Consider the following 27,283-nt stretch of genomic DNA (forward strand, 5'->3'; position numbering starts at 1 on the left):
GCAGGTAGTCTGAGTTGCCAAACTTTCTGAAATATTCCAAGGCAAAAGGCCTCATGGGGACATACCTTGGCAATCTAAAAGGTGTCAACTCACAGCCATATATTCTGATGACTGTGTGGTTTTGGTAGAGGTACCAATTACCAATGCTGTAGGTTTTGTTTAGGTGAAGAACTCTCTTCATATCATCAGTTAGCCTTGGAGGAGGAACACCATGCAATACTGTCAAGGCTGGATAAATGAATAAGTCAATGAACTCATTGTATGTGTAAGGTGACATAGATGTATAGTGAAAGACAGAGGTCCAGAACACCACTGATCTTGGATTTCCTTGGGCATTGAGTTGCTTCAAAGGAAAAGAGAAGGTAGCTGGTTGATAAAACAAGAAGAGGTGGTATATGTATGAGGTATACCTGAATAGTCTTTCTCTCTTCAAGTTCATAAACTGGTCATGGATTTTATCTGCAATGTATGTAGCATAATCATAATGCACAGCTGGGGGCTTACCAGGAGAGAATAGAGACAGCATTGCTATTATGGTTTCATCCACATCTTCCATTCCCTTGAATCCTAGGGCATAGCTGATCAAATCCACTAACATCCTACCCAATTCATTCAAGTACTGATATCCAATAGGAGGAGTTCTGACTGATTCAGAGCCTGGTTTTACAAACAACTGATTGATTTTAATGATTTGGTCAATTGACAGCTTGCTCCCTTTCTTTATCAAATTCTGCATATTGAGGGGGGTCAATTGCTTGGCAGTATGGAAGTGCAGCATCTCATTAATACTCTCTGGGGTGATCTGGAACAGGACTGAGCCTGTGGGGCTGATGACAACTCTTTGGTTTGGGTCATAGCATTCCTGGCAGCTGTATATCAACTCTGGCATAGGATTTACCTGGGGGAGGTTGTAGATTGGCAGGTTTGAGTCCCAAATCCCCAAGATGTCTGCTCCACTCAGGTGTTGGGCTTTCAACTCATTCAGCATCTGGATATTGTATTTGGAGCCCATAAGAAACCAGTCCAGCATTTGGTAATCCATATCTCCCAGGGCTTTCCACTCCAATTCCTGGTGAGGGGCATTGAGGGGCTTGATGTTGAGAGCAATGGGAGTCTCCATGATCTTCTTCAAAGTTCAACAATTGTAGGTGGATGGTTTAATGGAAGCAACACAGAATAGAAGTGATTTTCTGTAAAAACAGTTTGTATCTCAGATACCAGAGGAGGAATTTACACAACAGCAGTTGAAATACTGTTTGTTTCAGGAGCAGGGCTTCTCTATGGTCTCACTATGTCCTCTTTTAGCGGGTGAATTGAGTTTAACAAGAAATTTGCCGGGAATATGCAGTGAATGTTGTTTTTGAGCGAAATTACAGGTATTAAGGCTCGGCTGATGTTTTTGGACTTCACAGTTGCAAATGTGGATGTGCAGAGGGAAATGGCCGGTGAAAATATAATTTTTAAGGTCTCCTTAGCCCTCTGAGTAACTTTAATTTCAATAACAGGCGTATGGAGGGCAGCAAACGGTAAATACCTGTTAATTGATGAACAGAGGTCGCATAGGCGTGCACGGTTGGAGCTCTGGAGGTCGCCTTGGTTAACTGAGCAGGTTGGCGAAAATTTGGACGTAAACAGCCATGCAGAGCCGAAGTAGCGATAGGAGTAAAAAGTGAGAAAAACACGGTTTTTTGGGTTAATATGGACCTTTTTACCATTTTGGCGCTTTTTAGTGATGACGTCAGCATGACGTCATTGGCGGGTCAAGGTCAAGTGACGTCAGCTGACGTCATCGGGTGACGTGGTGGTAAGCAATTGGTCCATGGGGGCGATGAGGTGGCAGCCATGTCATCAGCGAGGTGGACCAATCAACGGCAAAAGGATAAGCAGAAATGACGTGGCGATATGACATAGGAGGGCAGCTGGTGGTCAGGACCGTAGCGGTTACGGTTAAGGCTAGCCGCTACGGTCTCTCGGGGCGGTCTGGGTACGGCGCTGAAAGTGTCAGGCCTGGCTCCGAGAGCCCTTGTTGTTTGACGCGTGGCCTGCCCGTGACGTGACGCAACGTCACTTTCTCGGGCGGTAAAGAACCACCATGGGGGCTGCTCCGATATTGTTGTGGATCGTCGGATCCTCGGGACCTGATCCGACGGTGGGCGGAGCAACAACGTGCTCGGAGTATATGCGCGGGCGGAAAACTTTGGGTTGTGGGTTTTTTGATGTTTTTTCAATGTTTTCCATTAAAACAAGCTGCGCGCTAACCTTTTGGAAATGTGCCAGAGGCGGGCTTTTTAGACTTTGGGTAATTTTTGCAAAGGATTTAAGGGTAAAAGAGGGTTTATAAGGGTTTTTTCAATGCAAATGGTGGTTTGAGGAGCAAGTTGGCTTGTAGCAAGGGGGAATGGGACGTGATAGGTTCACCAAGGTGACCAGAGGTCACTTTGGTTCCTTTTGAAGAACATATGGCTATAATGCCAAGGGGAGGAGTATTTATAGAATTTGGGGCTTTATACACCATAGTGTTAATATTATTAGGGGAAGGGTAAGATAGGGGAGCTATATAGTAGAATTAGAGGTTAATATGAATGAGGGAGCAAATGAAGGGGATCTCACTGAGTTTATTTGAAATTGATTTAGTTTTGAGAGTAGATCAAAATGAAAAGATCTTAGACAAGAAATGTGGCCTTTGTGTGAACAAGAACCACCATAAAACCATGGTCTTTCTCCATGAATCTCAGCTGAAAAGGGAATGTTAATAATGGAGTGAAGGGGGAAAGGGAGGTTAGTCATGCTCCTTGCTGTAATTTGATGGAATTAACCACTTTGTCCATTGATAGATTTTGCCTTGGCAATACATCTTTTGACATATGTGCAATGGTGAAAATGCCCTTTCTGCAACCACAACTACTTACCCAGCTATTTTCCTAGCATTTTTTGTTTCTCCATTGGAGGGTGCACTTGGACTTGCAAACCCTTACTTGCCTTTTCTTTTCTTTGGCTTTTTCTTTATTCTTTTCTATCTACTTCTACCCTTATCTCTTCCAAGGTCCCAGATTAGGCTGTTGGGATCCTTTTCTTCTCTACCTAAACTAGTTGTCTGCCAAGATTAAGCAGTTTGGACAGACTCCTTTCTCTATTCTACAACAGAAAATTTAAACATGGCATGATCCAGATTAGACTTTTGGACCATCCATCAAAATTTGAAATAAGGTCATCAATATTTGAAACACTTTACACACCTCTTGTTTTCTAGGAAATATGGGATCTTTGTGATATCAAAGCAGAGCATATTTGGACTTTCCTTGGCCAATCATGAAATATGAAACCTATTGGTATAGGTATCCAACAGTGGCTCCACATGGGGATGGTTTTTCTTTTGAAAGACCAAGAACAGCAGGTCAGATTGCCTTGTTCTTTGACTGCCCATCTCAATCTTGAAATCTCGCTGCTTTGATGTATCAAAACTGTGTGCCTCCTTTTTGAAAGACCTCTGATCCTATTGCCTCTTGCTGGTTGGTGAATCACTTGGAAAACTGTATTTTACAATCTAAAACAGAAAACTATATGTACATCCGCATATATACAAGGGAACCTGATGTTGCAATCATGGGAAATAATCAAAATAATGCTTCAGCATCCTGCCATTGACAGGACCTTCATCCAAGTTAGTTTCAGTCAGACTCTTGAGGAAGTAAGTGTTGTTACCTTGTACTGCTTGGACAGCAAATGGTCCTCTCCATAAAGAGTCAAATTTTCCATGTTTTCCTTTCTCTTCTCTTCTTGCATCCCACTTTAAGACTTTGTCCCCCACATTGAAATCTTCTGCTTTGGTTCTCCTATCAAAGGCCTTTTTCAATTTTTCTTGTAATATTTGCACTCTGCTGAAAACTTGTTCTCTAGTTTGCTGTAAACATATTATCTGATTGATCCTCCTGTGCATATCATTTGGCTCTGCTTGACTTTCTTGCAGAAGCTTCATAACCGGTACTCCTAGTGATGAAGGAAATCTGGCTTCTAATCCATAGACTAACTCATATGGGCTGGTCCCAATTGATCTTTTGGTTGTTAGTCTATCTGCCCATAAAGCATTTACTAGTTTTTTATGCCAGTTCTTTTTATTCTCTTCCAGCACTTTCTTTATGATATTTATTAAACTTTTGTTTGATGATTCAGCAAGACCATTTCCTTGAGGATAGTAAGCAGTAGAATGGCCCAAAGTAATGTGAAATTTATGGCAGAAGTTCACCATTTTCTTGGATCTGAAGGCAGCAGTATTGTCTGTTATTATCTTGTCTGGATAGCCAAATCTAGCCAGTATATTGTTTTCCAAAAACTGAATAATTACTGAATCATTTGCTTGTCTTCATGGGGCAGCTTCAATCCACTTGGTGAAGTAGTCTGTTGCTTTTAAAATCCATCTGTGTTGTCCTGAAGATGAGGGGTGAATTTCCCCAATGAAATCCAAGCCCCATTGTTGGAAGGGTCTTTCTGTTGCAATGGGCTTCAAAGGAAGTGGCAGCAACTGTCTTTTGCCTTCAAACAGTTGGCATTTGTGGCATGAGGTTGTAAATTTCTTAACATCAGAGAACATGGTGGGCCAGTAATAACCAGCCCTCAATATCTTGTCCACAGTGGACTTCCAGTACAAATGTCCACCACAGTCTCCAGCATGGAAATCTTGCATGATATTGTTAGTTTCATTCTCTATTAGACAGTGCAGCAATATACCTTCATGGTTTTTCCAAAGTAAATTTCCATCTATCACACAAAATCTAGATGTTTTCATTTTTAGGAACCTACACTTAGTTCTGGACAGTCTTGGGGGAGCACACAGGTTTTGTAACACATAGCAGATATCAGAGTACCAAGGAGATTGTTCAAAGGCTAGATTGATCTTTGGAGTCGCCAGCTCTGTTTCACTGTCCAGTTGGTTGATATCTAAGGCTTGGAAATTTGCTTCTGTCATTAATTTGGCCAAACCTTGCCCTTTTATCAGCTTAGTAGGTTTTATTTCAATGTCAAATTCTAGTATATTGGCAATCCATTTTCCTCTCCTACCCTCTAAGTTTTCTTGGGTAAGAATGTCTTTGACAATAGGACTTGGTACATAAGCCACAACATGGGAGTAAAGGATGTAAATCCTAAAGTCTTTAATAGCTTTGATCAAAGCATAGGCTTGCTTCTCCATAATTTGATACTTTAGAGGGGCATCTCTAAGAGCTCTGCTGAAAAAGGCAATAGGCTTCTCATTCCCTTGGTCATCTTTCTGTAATAAAACAGCAGCAATAGTATGTTGGGAGGCAAAGGAGAAAATGATAAAGTCTCTGTCAAACTGAGGATTGGTTAACACTGGGGTTTGAGTCAAGGCCAATTTTATACTTTCAAACGCTTGTTTTTCTTCGACAGTCCATTTGACCTTTGAATCTTTCTTTAGCATATTGTTTAGTAATCTGATTAATTCTGCTAAATTAGGGATAAACCTTCTTAAAAAGTTGATTTTCCCTAAGAATCCTTGCAACTCCTTGACATTCCTTGGGTGAGGCATTTGTAGGATAGCTTGTATCCTATCTGGATCAATTCTTATGCCATGTTTTGAAATAATGTGTCCTAAGAGTTTCCCTTCTTCCAAGCCAAATAATGACTTCTTGGGGTTTAAGGAAATGCCATATTTCCTGCATGTTATGAAAATCTGTCTCAAATGTTTCAAGTGTTCTTGGTCAGATTTTGAAAAGGGTGTAAGATCATCTAAGTAAATGACCAAGAAGTCATGAATTTCTTTTGCAAAAGCAATGTCCATCGCTCTTTGAAACGTTGCCCCTGCGTTTTTCAATCCAAAGGGCATTTTCACATACTTGAAAGTTCCCCATGGGGTTGTAAATGCAGTTTTGTCTTGATCATCAGGGTGTACTAGGATTTGATTGAAGCCTGAGAATCCATCAAGCAATGATATCCTTGAAGCCCCTACTACTCTTTGAAGAATATGATCCATTTTGGGTAACGGGTAGTTATCTTTGAGTGATACTTGATTCAAATTCCTTAAATCTACACAAAGTCTAATCTCACCAGTTTTCTTTCTTGTAGGGACCAAATTTGAAATCCACTCAGAGAACCTGATTGGTGCTATGATACCAGCTTTGAACATTTTATGTAATTCTTTTTCAATGGAAGGAAGGAGCACAGGATTGATCCTTCTCAATTTCTGTTTGAATGGTTTTTGATTGGGCTTGAGGGGAATGGTATGCTGGATAACAGAAGTATCATAAGACTTTAAATCCTCATAACCCCAAGCAAAAACATCTTGAAATTCTTTAAAGAGATCAATGTATTTGGGCTTTTGATCAGGGGGCAAAGAGGCAGATAGCTTTATTATTTTAGGCTTGTCAATAGTACCAATGTTGCATTCTTCAACTGTTGCATCTAATGGCTGCATCTTTGGCTTCCTAGGGATGTCATTTGAGTCAAAAATATCCTCTAGTGGGGTAAGGCCTACTGGAAGGAAATTGTCTTTGAGTTGTATGATTTCAGCTTCAGCGTTGCTCATCTCTTCACAGTCAATTTGGTGAATTTGCTGAATGTTTTCATTGCTGAAAATGGTTGGAGTCAGTAATTGTTTTGCTGTTCTAGGTGACATTGGGTGAGCAGACTGTTGAAACTGTATTTGTGATGGACTTGCTCCATCAAGTATTTGTGATTGACTTGCTGACTCAAGTATTTGTGATTGACTTGTTCCATCAATATCAATATTTAATCCTGTGAACTCTTGTTGCAAGGTTAAAAAATTGTTTATTTGCATGTCATCCTCAAATACTTGCCATTCTTTGACATTGTTTGGAATAGAGGGTCTGTATTTGACCTCGGCTGTGAAACAGTTATTGGGTTCTAATGGGAATTTGAAGGTGCTGGCAAATGTAGCTAAGCTGTGTGCATGGAGATTGTGGCCCCTTGAAATTTTTGTGATAACACACTCAGAGAAGGTCTCTAATATTTCAATTACAGCAGATCTGTAGGGCCTCAATCTTTTGTCACTGGTGACAAAGTTTCCTTTCACTTGTTGAATTACTAGATCAGAGTCTCCCATGATGGAGAGTTTAGGAGCTTGTAGTGATTTTGCTAGCTTTAGGCCCAGCAACAGAGCTTCGTATTCTGCCATATTGTTAGTGCATCTAAAATTCAATCTATAAGCCCTGCCTTCTGCATAGTCTTTCTCTTTGTTATGTATCCACACTCCAGCTCCTGCCCCTAACTTGTTAACTGAGCCATCAAATTCCAGGACCCACAGGATGTCTTGCTGAACAGGAGATTTAAAATTCTGTTCATGGGATGGCAATGTGAGCATGAGTTGGGGTTTCTTTTCCCATTTGTTTTCTAGGACAATTTCATCACTTTTTTGACAATCTTTGACAACTAGAGGAGGGATACTGTGTATTGTTGGGCTGATTGATGTTTGGCAGGTGATACTTGTTTGATCAATGTTTTGTTCTTGTGTGAGTGTTTCGGTCCTAATGTCATTGTTTGAGAGGCTTGTGCTGTCATTGAAGAGGATGAAGGAGTCTATGTCCGAATGGACAACATATATTGGAAAGTTTTGAGGCTTTTCTTCACTGCTGACCATATACTTCATGAGTGTTTCCCTGTACAGTCTTTTTGGTTGCCCAAAGACAGAGATAGTGGCATATGACATATCTAATTGCAGGGAGCCTTGGAGCTTGGCTCCCCATGATCTTGATAACATCATCCCATATTTAGGTGGGATATCAGCGACTACAACATCCATTAGAATGGTTTTGTTGGGATATTGAACCAGAGACACACATAAATCTTTTATTAGACCTAAACATTTGACTTGGCTAGAATCAAAAGAAAACAGGTCTTTGTATGGTCTTGTTATATCCAAGTTCAATCTTTCCATGACTGCTTTTGGCATAAGGTTGTGAGAGGCGCCTGAGTCGAACATTGCATTATGTAGTATTTTATCATGAACATGCAGGCTGACATAAAAAGGTAAAACCCCTGTGACCATAGTTTTTCCATCTACCTCTGGGCCAAACAGTAATTCTGGAGTGTCATCTAGCACATTTACATCATCTTTGCTATTAGTGAGTTGAAGGGATTTCTTGATCTGTTGTTTGTATATGTCATGCTTGGCTAGCTCTGAGAGAGGAATTGCTATTTTTAGCTTGCCAATCTCTGTGCCTAGGTCAAAAGGTTTGTCAACTTGGGTTTTAGAGTCACGGATACCAGTCTTTTCTTTGTTCATTAAATCTTCTTGTTGGATTTCATCTTGATTTTGAGACCTGCCCCTTTTACTCATGTGTTGAGGGGTAAAATTTGAATCAGGGTGAGAGGACGAAGTTGCCATGGGCTGTTGTAGTGGGGACAGAAGTTCAGTAACCTCCTCAACTACAATTTCTTCTGCAGGAAAGTTTATTTTGTCATTGGGTTCTGTGATCATGGTTTCTTTAGACCTCTGTTTATCCTTTATCTTGTCGGGCTGGTTTACATTCACAGTCCTACTCCTCAGTTTATACTGTTTATGGACTTCATAGACAGCAGTATCATATCCTTGTTTAAAGTCAAAGGATTCTCCTGATTTAGTTTGGAATGTTTTGCTTTCATCCTCCTCATGGTCTTCTTGCGTTAGGAAAACATGGCTTTTACCATCCAGACCCATTAAGTTAATTTCAGGATCTTCACTGAGCTGATTGGCTGTGGAAGTTTCTGCATAGTTTTCTTGAAAAGGGGGTCTAATGTCTTGGTCAGCACTTGTCTTTCCTATGTTTGGGTTCTGAGTTCTCCTAACATTCGGGTTTCTAGGAGGGTTGCTTTGTGATGCCTCCCATGATGATTTTCTTTCAACTGATTCCACTCTTTCACCCAATCTTTTCATGCTGTTTAGTATTGCATCCAGCTTTTGATCAAAACCTGAGGGTTCTTCTCTGAAGCCAGTCTTCTTTTCCAACTTTGCCCTGTTTCTTTTGGCAATTAGGTTAGCCTCTACAGTGACTGCAACCCTTTGAGCTTCTGCAAGGGTTGGAGGATCTCTTTCTTTCAATTGATAGGCCATATCAGAATCAAAACCGTCAGGGAAGTTATACAGGGCCAAATCAGGAGGGGGCCTTAAGTTCTGTGGGATAGCATTATATACATTGTTAAACCTAGCACAATATTCCAAAACTGTTTCTTGGGGACCTCTTTTAATAGTGTTATATTCACCAAGTATGTGGAGAGGATCTTTCTTCTTCTCCCATCTCTCAGTAAAGGCTTCGTAAAGATGATCAGGTGTTGCAATGGAGTTTGCATTGAGGGATCTGAACCAAGTTCTAACATCCCCAGTTAAGCTTTGAACAAAAATTCTCATCCTCACACTGTTATCATCTATTTCATAGGTCTCAAAGTGGTCTTGCATCTTCTTAGCATGCTGGACAGCTGTCAAAGGGCCATGGGAGTCAAAAAATGAGATTTTGGTTTGGTAGTCTTGGGGTAGAGCTGGAGCATTAGCTGGTATCTGCAGAGGTGCATACCTGTTGGCCATGTTTATGGGATTTACAGGGTTGACAGGAATAAATGGGACAGCAGGGATTACTGGTGTAACAGGGTTAATGGGATGGGTAACAAATGGGGAACTGGTTGAAAGAGTATGTGCAGTGGGTGAAGATGTAAGAGGAGGACTTTGAGGTGTTGATGATGAACTAGGGGAACTAGGAGTGGACCGGAAAAGAACTTTGCAGGGTGTGGGAATGCAGATAGGCTGATCTGAAATTATATCTGACTCAGCAGGCTTCTCCTGCTTTTGCTGTCACCTAATGTTCTTTGGAATGATATTTGGATTATCAACAATGATAGGTTGAATAGGGTCAGGGTTTGCCCTAGTGTGCCTTGGGTTTCTTTTGGGAGCCAGCTTCTAATTTCTTTTGAATTTGTACAAGAAGTTTATATATGCAAGGACTGGATGTGAATTTTGGAATGGCTATATATGTTCCAAAGCTGGGATGAAGATTCCCTAATTAGCTCTTCCCTAAAGCTGTCCCTGTATTACAGAAACAGTTCTAAGGCCTCTTGGCTAGTTTCAGGCTTGATGGTAGCTTTGGAAGATAGATAGTAATTGAAAAATCTTAAGAAGTCCCCAGTGGAGTCGCCAATTATGTTAACACCCAGGTTGTTCCCTATGACTCCCAAGGGAATACGGCCGGGGTAACCACTAACCAATCTTTGGATCACTACTTCTAGCCAAACTGTGATCAGAGAGGGCTCTCTCTTTATGATTTGTATCTATTATGATAGTGTTTTAGGCTAGGTATTACGCACAGGTTTTGCTTATGTTTTGGTTGAAGATTTTCTTTCAGGTCTTGTGATATAATGTTCAAAGAGTCAAATATCATTGGGCAATGGAGTCTATGGCTGTAGGTGTCTAGAAACCTTGAGGTGAATTGGTGAAACTTACAGGGCCATTTGGATACTTCATATAACAAAATTTTTGATTTACAACACAAACAGGTGAAAAAACCAGTGAAAGCAATTAAGAATTTTCACTAAAGTATTCAAGTATTTCCACCAAACTAGGTATGAGAAACGGATAGATGTCTCAGGAGAAAACTTGAATCCCTGGGAATGTCTATCACTGTAAAAGATATAGTTTTAAAGTGCAGCAATTAAGAATTACACTTCATTCACTGTATCTGAAGAAAACATGGATAATAGCTTAGATTGAGTTCAGGGTAATCAGTGATTAAATCCTGGAACTATTCTTCTACTTTGCTATTAAGTATAAAACATTTAAACAATAAAAGAGAACAAAAGCCTCGAAAACATGTAACACAGAGATTTAAGAAAGACTTATTGTTTTATGAAACACTCTGGAATCCTGCAACATTCACCATTCATCACAATGCATCAAGGTACGCCCAGCTTTGGAAATTCCATTCACCCTTTGTATTATTTCTCTGAGAATTTTACAGCAAGTGAGATCTCCAAAATGAAAATAACAACAACCCCTTAAGCTTCAGTGGGGGGCGAATATATACATACGATTTTACAAAAATATCTGAGTTCTAAGTTATCTCAGACTTAATGTTCTCACCAACTTTTGAGATATTATTATCAGAAATTTATTACAGCATTGAATACAAAATAAAGGCGTCTTGATGTTCTGTCAGAAGATATTTTGGCCTTTGGGAGCTGCTAAGTCGGTTGGGATACTTTGATCAAATGCTGGAGAACCCTACTTTATGGCTCGTGCGCTGTATTTTGGGTCTGCCACCTGTGATTGTGATTGCTGCTGTGGTGAGTAAATAGCCCTGCTGAGTTGGCTCAGCATCTGTCCTTTCCTTGTGGAGTTATCCACAAAAATTCTACCTGTGCATGATTGTTCGTAAACTGGAGAAAATTAACGCTACAGGTTCGGGCCTGATAAGATTATCTGTGTCAAATTCCTCCATACTTCCTGTGTGGGCAATTGGTGATTTATGATTGCCCCCATAGTCTCATCTGCTTCTGTATACTTAAAGAAATTTGGTGGTGTATCAAACAGGTGATCAATTTCATTCATGATAAAAAACAGGTTATCCATCCTATCATACAAATTCTGCCCTGATGCTGGCCCCGTTTCTGCTGAGGTACTAGGTTGTTTTGCAATTTGTGCTGCAGCATGGGCATCAACCCTTTTGATGTAATTTTCCAGGGTAAGCAGTCTTCCTACACTGCTTAATATGCTGGGGAGGCCTCTGTTTTGTAATGCCAGGAATCTGTCCAGGAATTTGTTGATTTCGGTCTGCATGTCCTGTGTTCTCCTCTCCAGTGTTCCAACTAGGCTTCTTAGTGTCAGGACTCTTTTAACTACTGAGATTGTTTCAGTCCTATTAGTAATTCCCATGGTGGCCAGCTGAGAGCTTGTCTTGTTATTTAAAATATTGATCATTCTGCTGGCAGCATCTGGCATGTGGCCAAGGCTTGCTCTTGCTCTGTGTATTTCCTTGTTTGCCTTTGTGATGAGTACTATTTGCTCATCCATAGTCTCAATATACTGCCACTGATTGGTGATGGATCGACCAATGTTGCCCCAGAGGACTGCTTTTAATTCTGCTGTTACTTTTTCTAGTGCAAGCTCCTTTTCCAGTTCAGCTATTCTCTTTTTTAGAACTTTTATTTCTCTTTCCTTTGCTGCCTCATTCTGCTTGCTTTTGTCAAATCTTTCATTCACCTTAGTCAAAGACCTTTTGACTTCATCAAGCTCTTTCATTTGGGATTCAAGAACTCGGATCTCAGCTTGCAGCTTCTGCATATCCAGACTAGGAGTCTGCTCTGTTGTTGCCGTAGTTGTTGCTGTAGATGGTGCTGTAGTTCCTGTCTGCTGAGGAGGAAGAGTAGTTGTTGGAGGGGCTTCTTCAAGATTGATTACTTCCGGAGGGGGCTGGGAAGTTTGGCCCTCTTCTCTCTGTTTTAATGCTGTCTGTAATGCTGCCTTTGCAGCTTCTGATTGTCCTAGCTGGTCTTGAGACCGAACCAGCTCCTTGTATAAGGATATCATTAAATCCGTAGCATCCTTTTCTAGCCTTTGCTGAGCAACTTCATCTGTTTGAGGATGGATGGTGGCTGGGAGCTTGATTTTCCTCCTTAAGGCAGCCATGTCTTGATCCCTTATCTTCAACAGTTCCTGGATACCTTTAACATCTTTAGGATCATGTCCTATTTCTATAATTACATCCTCCAAGGACTTGATTCTGTTGTCCTTGGCTTGTGATGATGCTCTCTCCAATTCCAGCTGAGAGGCTGTATTATCAAGGCTGCTCTTCAATTTGTAGTTTTCCAATGTTTCATCTGCCAAGGAGGCATACACCATTTCACCAGTTTGTTTATGCAGTTCGATTTTATCCATAGGGTGTATATCCTTGGCCAGAACCTCCATGTTGGTCCTTAGGTAATCCGAGGTAGATTGGGGGTGCAGAGTTGTGGGCATGAAGTGACTCATGATCATTTTGCCTTCACTTACATCAAAGGCAGACATGAGTCTTTGCTGATTGGTGGGAGCCAGGTTCAGCAAATGATTGTACAGCTGTACTTTAATAGGATCACTCCTCCTTTTAATGTCGATAAACTGCTGTTTGATGCTTACCTGTCCTTCTTTGTGCTGGCTGGAGGAGCTGACCTCCCCTCCCATAGCTCTATCATGTTCATGCTGGAATGAACTGGCTGATACTTCTCGGCTGGGTGGGCCCATGCCCGATGCTTGTCTTATTGCCTCATCATCTTCTGGGAAGTCATTCAACCTTTGCCTTTTCTCTCCCTGATTGATGGATGAAGTCAGGGGAGTCTCTCTATCTCTTTTCCTGGTTAAGTCCTCCTTTTGTGGGGTTTGGAGGACCGATGTATCAAAGGTAGTTTCTGCCCTAGGAGGCACTATATTCTGAGCCTGTTGCTCAGTGGAACTAGGAGTGTCAATCACACTTTCTTGCTGCAAGGGTTGCTGTTCCTTAAGTGGCACTTCTTCTTGCTGCTGCCCTTGTTCCTGTTGTTCCATCTCTTCTTGCTGTTGTAGCAATGTTTCCACTTCCTCTTCTGTCAATGGAGGTGGCTGTTCCACCTGTTTCCCTTTATCTTTACTGGCTGTTTGTGGTGTTTTCCCGGCAGCTTGCTGCTGTGTTGTTGATGATGTAGTAGCTGCTCCAAGCTGTCTTCTGTATGAATGAGGAACCTGTCCACAATTTTCCAAGTCAGCTTGCTTTTGTATATTTCTAGCTTCTCTTTCTAGAAGCTCTTCATCAGTTATTTCTTCTTCTAAGGTACCCTCTTCCCAGCTTAATGCATTGGCATATTGTTCAATCTCAGGTTGTCTCTTGTGTGCATAACCACCCAATTTGTATTTTATCCTCCTGAGGGAGACAAAATGATTGGGGTCATAGGGTATCGATTCAAAACTAGTTTGCAGTCTGAGGCCTTCCAGGATCGTGTTTGCCTCTTTCCATCCCTCCTCTTTTCTGTTATATAGGAAAGGACCCAGCTGGCTCCTCACCTTTAGCTGTGACTTCTTGTTCTTGCTCTGAAAATGCAGGTAGTCTGAGTTGCCAAACTGTCTGAAATATTCCAAGGCAAAAAGCCTCATGGGGACATACCTTGGCAATCTAAAAGGTGTCAACTCACAGCCATATATTCTGATGACTGTGTGGTTTTGGTAGAGGTACCAATTACCAATGCTGTAGTTTTTGTTTAGGTGAAGAACTCTCTTCATATCATCAGTTAGCCTTGGAGGAGGAACACCATGCAATACTGTCAAGGCTGGATAAATGAATAAGTCAATGAACTCATTGTATGTGTAAGGTGACACAGATGTATAGTGAAAGACAGAGGTCCAGAACACCACTGATCTTGGATTTCCTTGGGCATTGAGTTGCTTCAAAGGAAAAGAGAAGGTAGCTGGTTGATAAAACAAGAAGAGGTGGTATATGTATGAGGTATACCTGAATAGTCTTTCTCTCTTCAAGTTCATAAACTGGTCATGGATTTTATCTGCAATGTATGTAGCATAATCATAATGCACAGCTGGGGGCTTACCAGGAGAGAATAGAGACAGCATTGCTATTATGGTTTCATCCACATCTTCCATTCCCTTGAATCCTAGGGCATAGCTAATCAAATCCACTAACATCCTGCCCAATTCATTCAAGTACTGATATCCAATAGGAGGAGTTCTGACTGATTCAGAGCCTGGTTTTACAAACAACTGATTGATTTTAATGATTTGGTCAATTGACAGCTTGCTCCCTTTCTTTATCAAATTCTGCATATTGAGGGGGGTCAATTGCTTGGAAGTATGGAAGTGCAGCATCTCATTAATACTCTCTGGGGTGATCTGGAACAGGACTGAGCCTGTGGGGCTGATGACAGCTCTTTGGTTTGGGTCATAGCATTCCTGGCAGCTGTATATCAACTCTGGCATAGGATTTACCTGGGGGAGGTTGTAGATTGGCAGGTTTGAGTCCCAAATCCCCAAGATGTCTGCTCCACTCAGGTGCTGGGCTTTCAACTCATTCAGCATCTGGATATTGTATTTGGAGCCCATAAGAAACCAGTCCAACATTTGGTAATCCATATCTCCCAGGGCTTTCCACTCCAATTCCTGGTGAGGGCCATTGAGGGGCTTGATGTTGAGAGCAATGGGAGTCTCCATGATCTTCTTCAAAGTTCAACAATTGTAGGTGGATGGTTTAATGGAAGCAACACAGAATAGAAGTGATTTTCTGTAAAAACAGTTTGTATCTCAGATACCAGAGGAGGAATTTACACAACAGCAGTTGAAATACTGTTTGTTTCAGGAGCAGGGCTTCTCTATGGTCTCACTATGTCCTCTTTTAGCGGGTGAATTGAGTTTAACAAGAAATTTGCCGGGAATACGCAGTGAATGTTGTTTTTGAGCGAAATTACAGGTATTAAGGCTCGGCTGATGTTTTTGGACTTCACAGTTGCAAATGTGGATGTGCAGAGGGAAATGGCCGGTGAAAATATAATTTTTAAGGTCTCCTTAGCCCTCTGAGTAACTTTAATTTCAATAACAGGCGTATGGAGGGCAGCAAACGGTAAATACCTGTTAATTGACGAACAGAGGTCGCATAGGCGTGCACGGTTGGAGCTCTGGAGGTCGCCTTGGTTAACTGAGCGGGTTGGCGAAAATTTGGACGTAAACAGCCATGCAGAGCCGAAGTAGCGACAGGAGTAAAAAGTGAGAAAAACACGGTTTTTTGGGTTAATATGGACCTTTTTACCATTTTGGCGCTTTTTAGTGATGACGTCAGCATGACGTCATTGGCGGGTCAAGGTCAAGTGACGTCAGCTGACGTCATCGGGTGACGTGGCGGTAAGCAATTGGTCCATGGGGGCGATGAGGTGGCAGCCATGTCATCAGCGAGGTGGACCAATCAACGGTAAAAGGATAAGCAGAAATGACGTGGCGATATGACATAGGAGGGCAGATGGTGGTCAGGACCGTAGCGGTTACGGTTAAGGCTAGCCGCTACGGTCTCTCGGGGCGGTCTGGGTACGGCGCTGAAAGTGTCAGGCCTGGCTCCGAGAGCCCTTGTTGTTTGACGCGTGGCCTGCCCGTGACATGACGCAACGTCACTTTCTCGGGCGGTAAAGAACCACCATGGGGGCCGCTCCAATATTGCTGTGGATCGTCGGATCCTCGGGACCTAATCCGACGGTGGGCGGAGCAACAACGTGCTCGGAGTATATGCGCGGGCGGAAAACTTTGGGTTGTGGGTTTTTTGATGTTTTTTCAATGTTTTCCATTAAAATAAATTGCGCGCTAACCTTTTGGAAATGTGCCAGAGGCGGGCTTTTTAGACTTTGGGTAATTTTTGCAAAGGATTTAAGGGTAAAAGAGGGTTTATAAGGGTTTTTTCAATGCAAATGGTGGTTTGAGGAGCAAGTTGGCTTGTAGCAAGGGGGAATGGGACGTGATAGGTTCACCAAGGTGACCAGAGGTCACTTTGGTTCCTTTTGAAGAACATATGGCTATAATGCCAAGGGGAGGAGTATTTATAGAATTTGGGGCTTTATACACCATAGTGTTAATATTATTAGGGGAAGGGTAAGATAGGGGAGCTATATAGTAGAATTAGAGGTTAATATGAATGAGGGAGCAAATGAAGGGGATCTCACTGAGTTTATCTGAAATTGATTTAGTTTTGAGAGTAGATCAAAATGAAAAGATCTTAGACAAGAAATGTGGCCTTTGTGTGAACAAGAACCACCATAAAACCATGGTCTTTCTCCATGAATCTCAGCTGAAAAGGGAATGTTAATAATGGAGTGAAGGGGGAAAGGGAGGTTAGTCATGCTCCTTGCTGTAATTTGATGGAATTAACCACTTTGTCCATTGATAGATTTTGCCTTGGCAATACATCTTTTGACATATGTGCAATGGTGAAAATGCCCTTTCTGCAACCACAACTACTTACCCAGCTATTTTCCTAGCATTTTTTGTTTCTCCATTGGAGGGTGCACTTGGACTTGCAAACCCTTACTTGCCTTTTCTTTTCTTTGGCTTTTTCTTTATTCTTTTCTATCTACTTCTACCCTTATCTCTTCCAAGGTCCCAGATTAGGCTGTTGGGATCCTTTTCTTTTCTACCTAAACTAGTTGTCTGCCAAGATTAAGCAGTTTGGACAGACTCCTTTCTCTATTCTACAACAGAAAATTTAAACATGGCATGATCCAGATTAGACTTTTGGACCATCCATCAAAATTTGAAATAAGGTCATCAATATTTGAAACACTTTACACACCTCTTGTTTTCTAGGAAATATGGGATCTTTGTGATATCAAAGCAGAGCATATTTGGACTTTCCTTGGCTAATCATGAAATATGAAACCTATTGGTATAGGTATCCAACACAACTACGACATACATGAAGTGAATCTAATCATGATTATAATCAAAACAATGATTTAGAGGTATGTGATGAGATGTCAATGACTATAGTCAAATTTTGGATATTGTTGTCACTATGTTGAACACTGTTCAATACTAGACTTGAACAATGCTAAATACTACTCAACACTGTTGCATACTGATGAACATTGTTTCATACTGATAAGTCATCTTTTAGTCCCGGATGCATGAAGGAGGATTCATGTGAGCATCTATATCAGTCTTGGATGCTCACTAATGAACTGTATCAGTGCATCCAAGGAGCAAACACACTTAGATATGCCTTAAACCTTGGATTCTCTCTTCAATATTATGTGTGAGCATCTATGGCAGCCTATATTCTCCCATGAGGCTACTATTCCAGCCTCTATGCAACTTTCATGCTCCCTAGACCATTTTGTGCTAGGGTACAGGGACCAAAATGAAGTGCAAAAACCCTAGCCTACCAGATGCTCCCTTAGACACTCAGTGTCAGTTTCTCGGACTTCCCAAACGTTCTCTTGACCATACTTTGCCAGCTTTTGGGGACAAAAATACCCAGTAACATGCCATCATCTGAGAATTAGAAACCCCTAGATAAATGCAAGCTTCACCCCTATGATTTTAGATCCTTGCGTGAACTTCATCCACCAGACTTGTGAAATCTAAGAAGAAAGAGAATGTTAGAAGATGGCTTGATCAATCTATGGAAATGAGCTTAAGGTTTCTTCTATTTATAGGATTTCATGAGGGTCCACTTGGGTTTAAGGCTGACCTAACCAATTTTACACGTGCTTAGGGCTGGTGTGGTCAAATATACATGAGTAAATAAATAAATTTAAAGATAAAATTTGACTTGTCCAAATGAGGTGATCTTTTGGTTAAGTTTGGTCTTCTCAGAAATAGGAATATATTGAAATTATTATATTCATCATATGAGCTATCCAAATTCGAATTTTACTAGAGTTTAAAAAATTAACAAAACGAACCATCCTCACAGGGATCTATTTCATCTTTTAATGAGGTTGACATAGTAAAAGAACCATCCTCATAGGACCCGTTTCATTTTTTAATGAGTTTGACACAGTAAAATAAATGTCCCCATAGGGTCTGTTTCATTTTGTAATGAGTTTGACACAATAAAAGAACCATCCTGATTGATTTTTATTTTTTATTTTTTAATGAGATTGACACAAGTAAAATAACTATTCTAATGGAACTTTGTTTCAATTTTTAACGATCTTAACACAATAAAATGAACTATTCTCATGGAACCTTGATCACGATTTCCATTTGGAAGAAACACATACCAAGGGACACTCCCTGATCAAGGCTTCCAATAGCTCTTCATCAGAAGGAAGAATAGTTCTTTATAGGAACACATGTTAAGGGAACCATTGGCGATAAGAAAATCAATTTTTGATGTTCCCATTGAAGGGTCCACCATGTCAATTATCAATTCTAATTCAAGAGAAATCAAACAAAGAGTGAGAGGATTTATTACATCGGTAACTAAAAACATGGAACCAATTGCCACATAATTAACCTGTGGTGGGGTAGATACCACTTCCATGTAAGTAGTATTAAGGGGTGTCGTATGGTTGATAGTCAAATGAAGACTAGCAAAGGAAAGCTGGTCAATAGTCACAGTGATTTCATTTTTAGGGAAGGGCATTAGTGAGAGAGTATCGATATGATAAATTTGATGGCATAGACATAGTCTCACCCAAGGACAAATTTGAAATCCAAGGGGACTTGGACTACCATAAGATCAATACAGACAATTCTAACTTCCAGAGTAATAAGTAACTTAGAAACCTTTACTAATGGTTTTGTTAAAATCTATCAAATTTTGTGTAACAAGCGCAAGATAATGGGAACCTAAAGCTTTACAAGTGATAGAGGATAAAATACTAACAAAAGCAACTTCATCTACATTTGTGCAATACACAATATTTTTTTTCTCAGTAAATCTATGTTATTCTATTATATTATGTACAGGAAAACATTACAAACAGAAAGTCAGGTTGCCCAAGGCCGACTGTGGCTCTGTGGGTTATCAGCTCGCAACTCCATATTAGCCCACGCAGGGGCAGCATTTCCAACCAGAATGTCATCCAGAACGCCACAAACCACAACATTGTTTTCAATCCAAGCAAAAATAACCCACGCAGGGGCTGTGAAACTCAAAAACTTCCCTCGCAGGGGCGACAAAGGACCTATGACAGCACCTTTACGAATCCTACTATCAGAGCCATAGCAAATATAGACCTGTATATGAACTTGAGAGACACCGACATAAACATATACCCTATACCAGACCCAGACACAGACAGAGACCGAGACAGAGGACTTAAACCAGACCTGAACAAAATTGAAGGACGTCGGAGCTTGTCGCAGAGTTCTACTCCTCGGGCTTCTCCTCGATGATCGGACACCATCCGTAAAGTTCAGGGATGCCTTCCTTTTCTTCCAATGCAGCTTTCTTGGAGGTCGACGCCTCCTGCTTCTGAGGTTGGATGGGAGTCTGCTCAGGGATTCCCTCTGTCTTTTCCTCGACGATTTCCGGTTTCTCATCTGATAGCGCCTCCTTGCTACCCGAACCGCCCTCACCTTCCTGAGTGTCCTCAATGAATAAGAGTGAGATGTGTGCATTGATGCATGAGTTATTCCTCGAGCTTCCGAGGGTGAAAACGGCAGTTCCAAACGCTAGAAGAGAGGGTGGTCCTGCATTGGGGCCACCCGTGTCCAAGAATTGAGCAACCTGTATGGGAGTAGCCCCTGCCCTTCTCTGGCAGTAACAACAACAACAATGGTGGTGGGAATCCGCAGCGGGATGGCGTGATGAGCCTCCTCAACTTCTGTCGCGTCTACAAGGCATCCTTTCCCTTGGTCTGACCATATTTGCAGTGATGCTGGCAGAGTGAAACTGAGCGTCAATTGAAGGTTTCCGCCGCTTGACGGAGAATAGTTCTCTCCCACCAGATCTTGAACGAAGCACAGTATCACCCACACCACTATCAACAAGGCATACGAGCTTGAAATGTCCCTTGACCTCTTGTAAATTGGCTGTAATAGCCGAGGCTGCTTCGTGGAGTAAGAGATAGCCAACACAAACCTTCGCAGCGTGCTCCTTACTCTGAGTATGGACCTGCCCCATTCTTTCTCCCAATTTAAGCTTCTCAACATTCTCTCGATTCCTGGACGCCATAAATGCTCTCTGCAACCAAACCAATTCACCTTGTGTTGCATTGAAGGACCTGTGCAATCATTTCAGAACTTTATTCCTCGGCGGCAATCGGTAATGAATTCCACTGAAGGTCACGAGGCGGCACATGTTGGCCATGTGGCCCTTCACTTGCAGACGTACTGACACCCGCATCCGGGGAGACTGCATCTCTTTGGATAAGGCTTTCACAATCCTGTGCCTGGAGATTGTTCGGAATGATATCCGTGTTTCCTGATAGGATGATCTGTTCATTTTCTACCCCAATGTTGGCCAGGAGGTCAGCTATCTTGTTGCCCTCTCTTTTTATGTGATTAAAGGAGATGGCTCTATTATTGCGCAGATACTGAGCCATGATGTTTAGCCTCGCTTCTAATCTCCAACTGGAAGCAATTTTCCTGGCTTGGGAGCCATTCTGTATGCGAGTGGCCATGTTGATGAGGATCTGGGAGTCCCCTTCCACAATCAATGGTTGAAGGTTGAGGTTCCCCGCTAGTAAGAGACCTTGCCAGAGGCCCTCTAGCTCTGCGGAGTTGTTGGTATCCCACCCCATATTTCCAAAGTAGATCTGCAGAGGAGTACCTTCATGGTTCCTCAGAATTCCTCCATATCCAGCTGCTCCAGGATTGCCTTTGGAAGCCCCATCAAAGTTGAGTTTGAATGAGTTAATAGGGGGGGCGTTCCAGCAGCTGTTGTCCTTGATATTACTATTGGAAGGGCTATGCTTGGAGACTTCTTGTGGCAGTTGCAGTTGCCAATTATCGAGGATGTTTTTCTCATTATCTGTAGAGGGGAGATCCTCCTTCGTCCAAGATCGGAGCAACATAGTTTCTTTGAGATTCCCGTGTAGCCTGTTCCATATTTCTTCAATAGGAGAGCGCTTGTTTTTGAAGATACGTTTATTTCTTTCCTTCCAGATATTCCAAAGGACAATTCCCGGGATGATTTTCCACAGGTGGTTGAGGATCTCACAATTGTAGGGGTTCTTTGGCCATTGCCTTATGGAATTGATGATGTCGTTATCCCCTCTACAACTTTTTTGGCATCTGAAGCTCACCTTTTCCCATAACTGATTGGCTAAGGAGCAGGTATCTAAGAGGTGCTGAAGGGTCTCTTCGCTTTGAAAGCAGTTATGGCAAATAGAGGGGCCTTGAAAGCTTCGTCTCCTTAGTTTATCCCATGTGAGAATTCTTTTATGTCCTACCAACCAGAGGAAGTAGGAGATTTTGGGCCATGATCCGAGTCCCCATATTTTGCTCCATAATGGATCAGTAGGAGAGGGGAAGTTGCAGACCAACTTGTAGGCTTCGGAGGTGGTGTAGGTCCCTTTGGGTTGATAACCCCATCTGAGAATGTCGTGGCCTTCATCCTGCCTTATGCTTCGTTTTCTTAGCTCTTTCTCAAATTCTTCTGCCTCCTGTGTATTTATGTTATTGAGAATTTGGTTACTCTGTCTCCATTTTCTGAATCCGTGCTCCAACTCCTGCATCCAAAAATGATGAACTTTATCCTGCTGCTGCTCCGGCCTGTCTGGTATCATAGATGGATGAAGAACACTAGTAAGCTTGGGCATTTGGTTCCAGGCATCTGTCCAGAATCTAGCCGTGCGGCCATTCCTAATTTCCCAGAAGCTGTGCTGTTGAATTAGCCGATAGTGCTGTTTGGCCGCATTCCAGATTAACGACCCTTTTTCAGTGGGAATAAATCTGATGAGCTCTTCTTGGGGTCTGTTGTTAGCATATTTGGCTGTCCAGATTTTTACCCACGGCTTTTCTGGGTTAGTGATCCATTGCCACCAAATCTTAGCATTCATGATGGAGTTGCTATACTCTGGGTCCCTTAGCCCAATGCCACCCTTGTCTTTGGGCATGCATACAGTAGACCATTTAACCAAAGCCCATTTACGGTTGGTAGCCGAGCTGCCCCAAAGAAAATCACGCTGTAGGCTCCTTATTCTTTTAAGGACCCACTTAGGTGTTGCTAGGGTGGAGAAGAGGTAGAGCGGCATGGCTTGAAGGACAGATTTGATGAGCACCACCCTACTGGCAAGGTTTAGAGATCTGTAGGTCCAAAGGTTGAGACGGGACTCAAGCTTGTCTAGGAGAGAGCGCCAAGCGGGATGCTTTATGGCAGAGGCAGTGAGGGGAGCTCCAAGATATTTGGAGGGGAGGGTAGCAGAGGGGAAGCCAAGAATGCGAGTGACAGCAGATTTAACAGAAGGAGGAGTGTGAAAGAAGAAGATCTGCGACTTGGAGTTATTGACATGGGTGCCAGAAGCCTCAGAGAAGTCGTTGAGGAGGGATTTTAAGCGAGAGGCTTCCTGGACAGAAGGATAGCCAAAAAGCATGGTATCATCAACGAATTGCTGATGAGAGGTGGCAGGGGTATTGTGAACAGAAATGCCTTTAAGCTGTTGAGAATGGAGGGCGTGTTTGATGTGTCTACCAAGACCCTCAGCCATAAGAACAAAGAGGAAGGGGGATAGGGGATCACCTTGCCTGATACCTCGAGAGGGCTTGAAAGGGCGGGAAGGGATACCATTCACCAGGATGGAAAAGTGAGTGGAAGTGATTAGGCTCATGATCCAGCGAATCCACATGGAGCCAAATCCAAAAGCTTTTAACATGTGATGAATATAAGTCCAACTGAGCTTATCGAAAGCTTTAGAGAGATCCAGTTTGAGTATCATACCTGCTTGTTTGGAATGCTTGAGGGAGTGGATTATCTCGTGCGTGAGGAGGATGCCATCCATTATCTGTCGTCCTTCCACGTACCCCGACTGTTCCGGAGAGATAAGCAGAGGTAATAGGGGTTTAAGCCTGTTTGCAATAACTTTTGATATGACTTTGTATATGACGTTACAAAGAGCTATGGGCCTGAACTTGTCAGGGGTAATGGAATCCTCCTCTTTAGGGATGAGAGTGATAAAAGTGGAGTTGAGGGAGGGGAGAAGCCAGCGCATGGCCCTTGATTCCTCTACAATCTGCCAAACCTCCAACTTTATCATGTCCCAAAAAGCGTGGAAGAACGTGGTGGTGAATCCATCTGGGCCAGGGGCCTTTCCTTCTTTGAGCTGGGACATTGCCTCGTCTACCTCCTGTGGAAGAATAGGGCGCATGAGAAGCTCATTGTGTTCCTCCGTGATGAGTTTTGGCACATTGCTGATTATTTTCCCAATAGCCTGTTGCCGATCTTCTATTGGTTCCCGGTGGACATGTTGGAAATGATTGAGGAGAACCTCTTCGATTTCCTCATGCTTCTCTACTTTTTCCCCTATTTGATTCTGGATGAAGGGGATATTATTATGCATCCTTCTCTGCACCGTGGTTCTGTGGAAGAATTTGGTGTTGCGCTCCCCCTCCTTCAGCCACCTGACCCTTGACTTTTGCCTCCAGTAGATTTCCTCCTGCTTTCTTCTGTCTTCGAGCTGACTGTGAATGAGCCGTTCCTGATCCAGTGTAGCCTCCGTATGCCCTTCTGTGATTATCTTTTGTTGGAGATTCACCAGTTCCTGATTCAACTCTTGTTGCGCCTTAAATATGTTTCCAAAGGTCTCCCTATTCCATCTTTTTAGTTGATTTTTTAGAAATCTTAGCTTCTGTTGAAACTGATACATTTTTGCACCTTCTGGGGGTTCGAAGGATGTCCAAGTGGTCTTGAAGAAGTCCTTGAATGCAGGGTGCGTAAGCCAAAACCCCTCAAAGAGGAAGGGTCTTTTCGTCAAATCACCTGGTCTCTGCCATTGTAGAGCGATCGGCCAATGATCCGACCCAGTGTGTGCAAGTATTTCTGCTGAGATATCTCCTCCTAGGTGCACCGCATTGTCTGAGATGAGAAAGCGATCCAATTTGGAGGCGATTTGGAACTTTCCAGCTCTGCGGTTGCTCCAGGTGAAGGTGCCATTACAGAACGGCATATCGATTAGAGACGCAGTTTGGATAAAGTCCTTGAAGCGAGCAACTTCTGGTTCCATTCTGATTCTCCCTCCTATCTTTTCCTCACTTTTGGTAATCATATTAAAGTCCCCTGCCACGATCCATAGTGGGTGTCTTCTGTTATTGCTCAGAGCTTCTATAGTATCAAGGAGCGCGATTTTGCTACCTGTATCTTGCGGAAAATAAACATTTGATAAGTTGCCATGAATGTTGGTGCCCAATATATGAAAGGCAGCCTGTATGAGATGATGAGAGGCATGAAAATCTGTGAGAGTTACCGCCTGAGTGTTCCATGCTATAGCTAGCCCTCCAGAGGCTCCCAAGGCGTCTACAGCAACCGACCGACAACCTGGCCAAGCTTTTGAGAGTATGTTGCCTAGGGTGGAACTATTACATTTGGTTTCCTGGAGAAAGCACATCTGCGGCTTTTCCATTTTAATCATGTTTTTTAACATCCTAAGTTTTCCGGGGCTGTTAAGCCCTCTTAAGTTCCAGGATACAAGCTTCATGGATCAACTATTGTTGGAGGGCCTGTAGTACTTCGTTAACTTGGCATATCTGCCTGAATCTACCAGGATTTTCCCGATCTCGATTGTTCGCTGGAGATCTGTTTTCCTTCCTCTCTTTTTAGAATCTTTTGGGCGCAGGCTGCCATCCCAATGACTTCCCGGTTGTATCCCTAGTTGGTGTTGATGATAAGCTCTTGAGATAACCACTTCGAGCTTATTGAGTTGATTCTCAGATATTGTATCATATGCTCTCTTTTTGCAGGCTAGTTCTAATTCCAGAATATCCAGACCATTTAGATCTATGCTTTCTGGCTCTTCTTCCATTTGCTGCACTTGACTGCTTTCTTCTTTATTGATCTCTGAGTCCTGGGGTAAGTCTGCCTTTCCGTCAACTTCCATGTTCTTGTGAATCTCCACTGTTTCTTTCTGACTTCTGCTGAGGATAGAAGGGATGATGATGGGGGAATGAGGTTTGGAAGGGGGATCTGAGGAAGGTGGGTGGGATGAAGAAGATGGGCGAGTGGGGTTGGACTCAGAGGTCAGGGGTTGATCTTCAGGGGTCTGAGCAAGAACCTCAAAGCTGTTCTTAGAAGCTGGATTTTGGGGTTTGTTAGGCTGGGGATTGGTCCCATTCTGGGGCTTTTTATGCGAGCACTTCCGGCTTGAGACCTTGGTGAAGCCGTCCTGGGTTGGGGTTTCAGAAGAGTCAGGGGAGTTGGCTTTGGCATTTTGAGGGCAGTCCCTGAAGAGATGCCCCAGTGCATGGCATTTTCTGCACCTAAAGGGCACGTGTTCATAGTCGAGAGGCTGGATCCATTCTTCATCTCGGTGGGCAAGAGTTACCGACTCTGGTAGAGCTTCATTCAGGCGGATAAAGACACATATTCGAGCATAGGAGATATACTTACGCGTTTTGGTTTCTTCTGCCGCTCTGATGTATTCTCCCACTCCATTTCCTATACCCTTGAGAATGTCTTCATCCCAATATTCATCTGGAAGAGAGTATAATCTGATCCAAACCGGCGCCCACGTGAGGTCTTCTTTATCTGGGTTGAATCTTGGAATCCATTCCCTCAGGTATAGTCCTGCTGAGTTAAAAAAGTAAGGCCCGTTCCCCAGAATCCTATATTTGTCCTCTAGACAAAAAAAGATTGCGGTAAAGAAGCCTTTCGGCCCCAGCTGAAGGGTGACATCTCCTTTGGGTTTCCATTTCGCCGCAATCCATCCGTATAAGGCTTTCTCAGTCGGCCAAAACCCTATAAACTTCCCAATGATGGCATGATCTGTCATGAACTCTATTCTCCTGTCTATTTTGTCGCCGGGCAGCTCTATTCGTGGCCGTTCTTTAGCCACTGGTCGGCATGTTGATGAGGAGATTTTCGGGCTTTCATTTGGAGTTTCTTTTCCTTCTTGCGTGAAGCTGTCCTTGTTTTTCCGATGTCCGGTTTCCTTTTCATCATCTTGCTGTTGTTTCCCTTTGTTTAGGATTTCCTGATCCACTGATCCAAAGATTACTGTTTGTTCAGGCTCGTGCTGTGAAGGGGAGGGCTCTGACGCCCTCCCCTGGGGATGTTCCATTGCCCCTTGCTAATGCTCTGCAGCACTGTCACACTGCAGTGATTCCTTTGCAGTCCTTGAGCGTATACCGCGCAGTGCCGTCGGCGCCGTAGAGGGAATGCTCAGGTGCAATACACATTATTACTAGAAGCCTTCACAATGATTTGGAAAGAGGTGGAAGAAGGAAGATGAGGCTTTGTTAGTCTAGTGCAATCAAAGGAAATGATCTCAGTTCTTGGAGGGGTTTTTTAAGAAACAAATAGAATGCCCCCATTGTCTAGAATATTTTTATGTAATAAGAAGATCATGAGCGGTATTAATTTCACTCTCTAAATGGAGATTGGGATCATCAGAATATGGAACTGATTAAATCACTTGATTAACCAATGAATCATAAACATGAGTGATATGTGTTTCAATCTCCAATGGAAGAGTGGGATTAACTGCACTTGGAATTAGATCAATCCCCTCGTCAACTAATGGTAGGTTGGGAGAAAGCTTAGGGTAACTAGTTGGAAGTTGTTGTTGTGAAAGAGTAAGTTTTTAAACAATTTAGGGGCTTCATCCATATGAGGAAAAGTCTAAATATGATGGGTCCCTTTGCATAATGTTCAAAGAAACCTATCTTTAACCCTTTTCCAAGGAACCTCACAATCAC

General features: G+C 42.6%; 1 protein-coding gene across 1 annotated transcript; it reads right to left on the reverse strand.

Moving 5' to 3' along the window:
• Window positions 1-20,679: 20,679 nt before the first annotated feature.
• LOC149224645 (uncharacterized) lies at window positions 20,680-26,646 on the reverse strand. The gene is made up of 4 exons (XM_089388237.1): window positions 25,132-26,646; window positions 24,057-24,963; window positions 21,919-23,897; window positions 20,680-21,534 (listed from the first exon to the last, which is right to left on the reverse strand). Exons 1-4 carry the CDS (start codon window positions 26,644-26,646, stop codon window positions 20,680-20,682), a joined length of 5,256 nt encoding a protein of 1,751 aa, XP_089244363.1.
• Between the last annotated feature and the right edge of the window lie 637 nt (window positions 26,647-27,283).

Source organism: Pinus tabuliformis, chromosome Q, assembly GCF_031772625.1.
Source record: "Pinus tabuliformis cultivar Carrire ecotype Pingquan chromosome Q, CPIR1, whole genome shotgun sequence".
NCBI lineage: Eukaryota > Viridiplantae > Streptophyta > Pinopsida > Pinales > Pinaceae > Pinus > Pinus tabuliformis.

Excerpts from the sequence above, each read along its gene's own strand:
- LOC149224645 (XM_089388237.1), bottom strand. The coding sequence starts at position 26,646 with ATGGAACATCCCCAGGGGAGGGCGTCAGAGCCCTCCCCTTCACAGCAC. Across the intron at positions 24,964-25,131 it reads TCGAGATCGGGAAAATCCTG|GAAACCAAATGTAATAGTTC; the intron begins GTAGATTCAGGC and ends TGCTTTCTCCAG. Across the intron at positions 21,535-21,918 it reads CCTCCGAAGCCTACAAGTTG|GAAAGAAATAAACGTATCTT; the intron begins GTCTGCAACTTC and ends AATATCTGGAAG.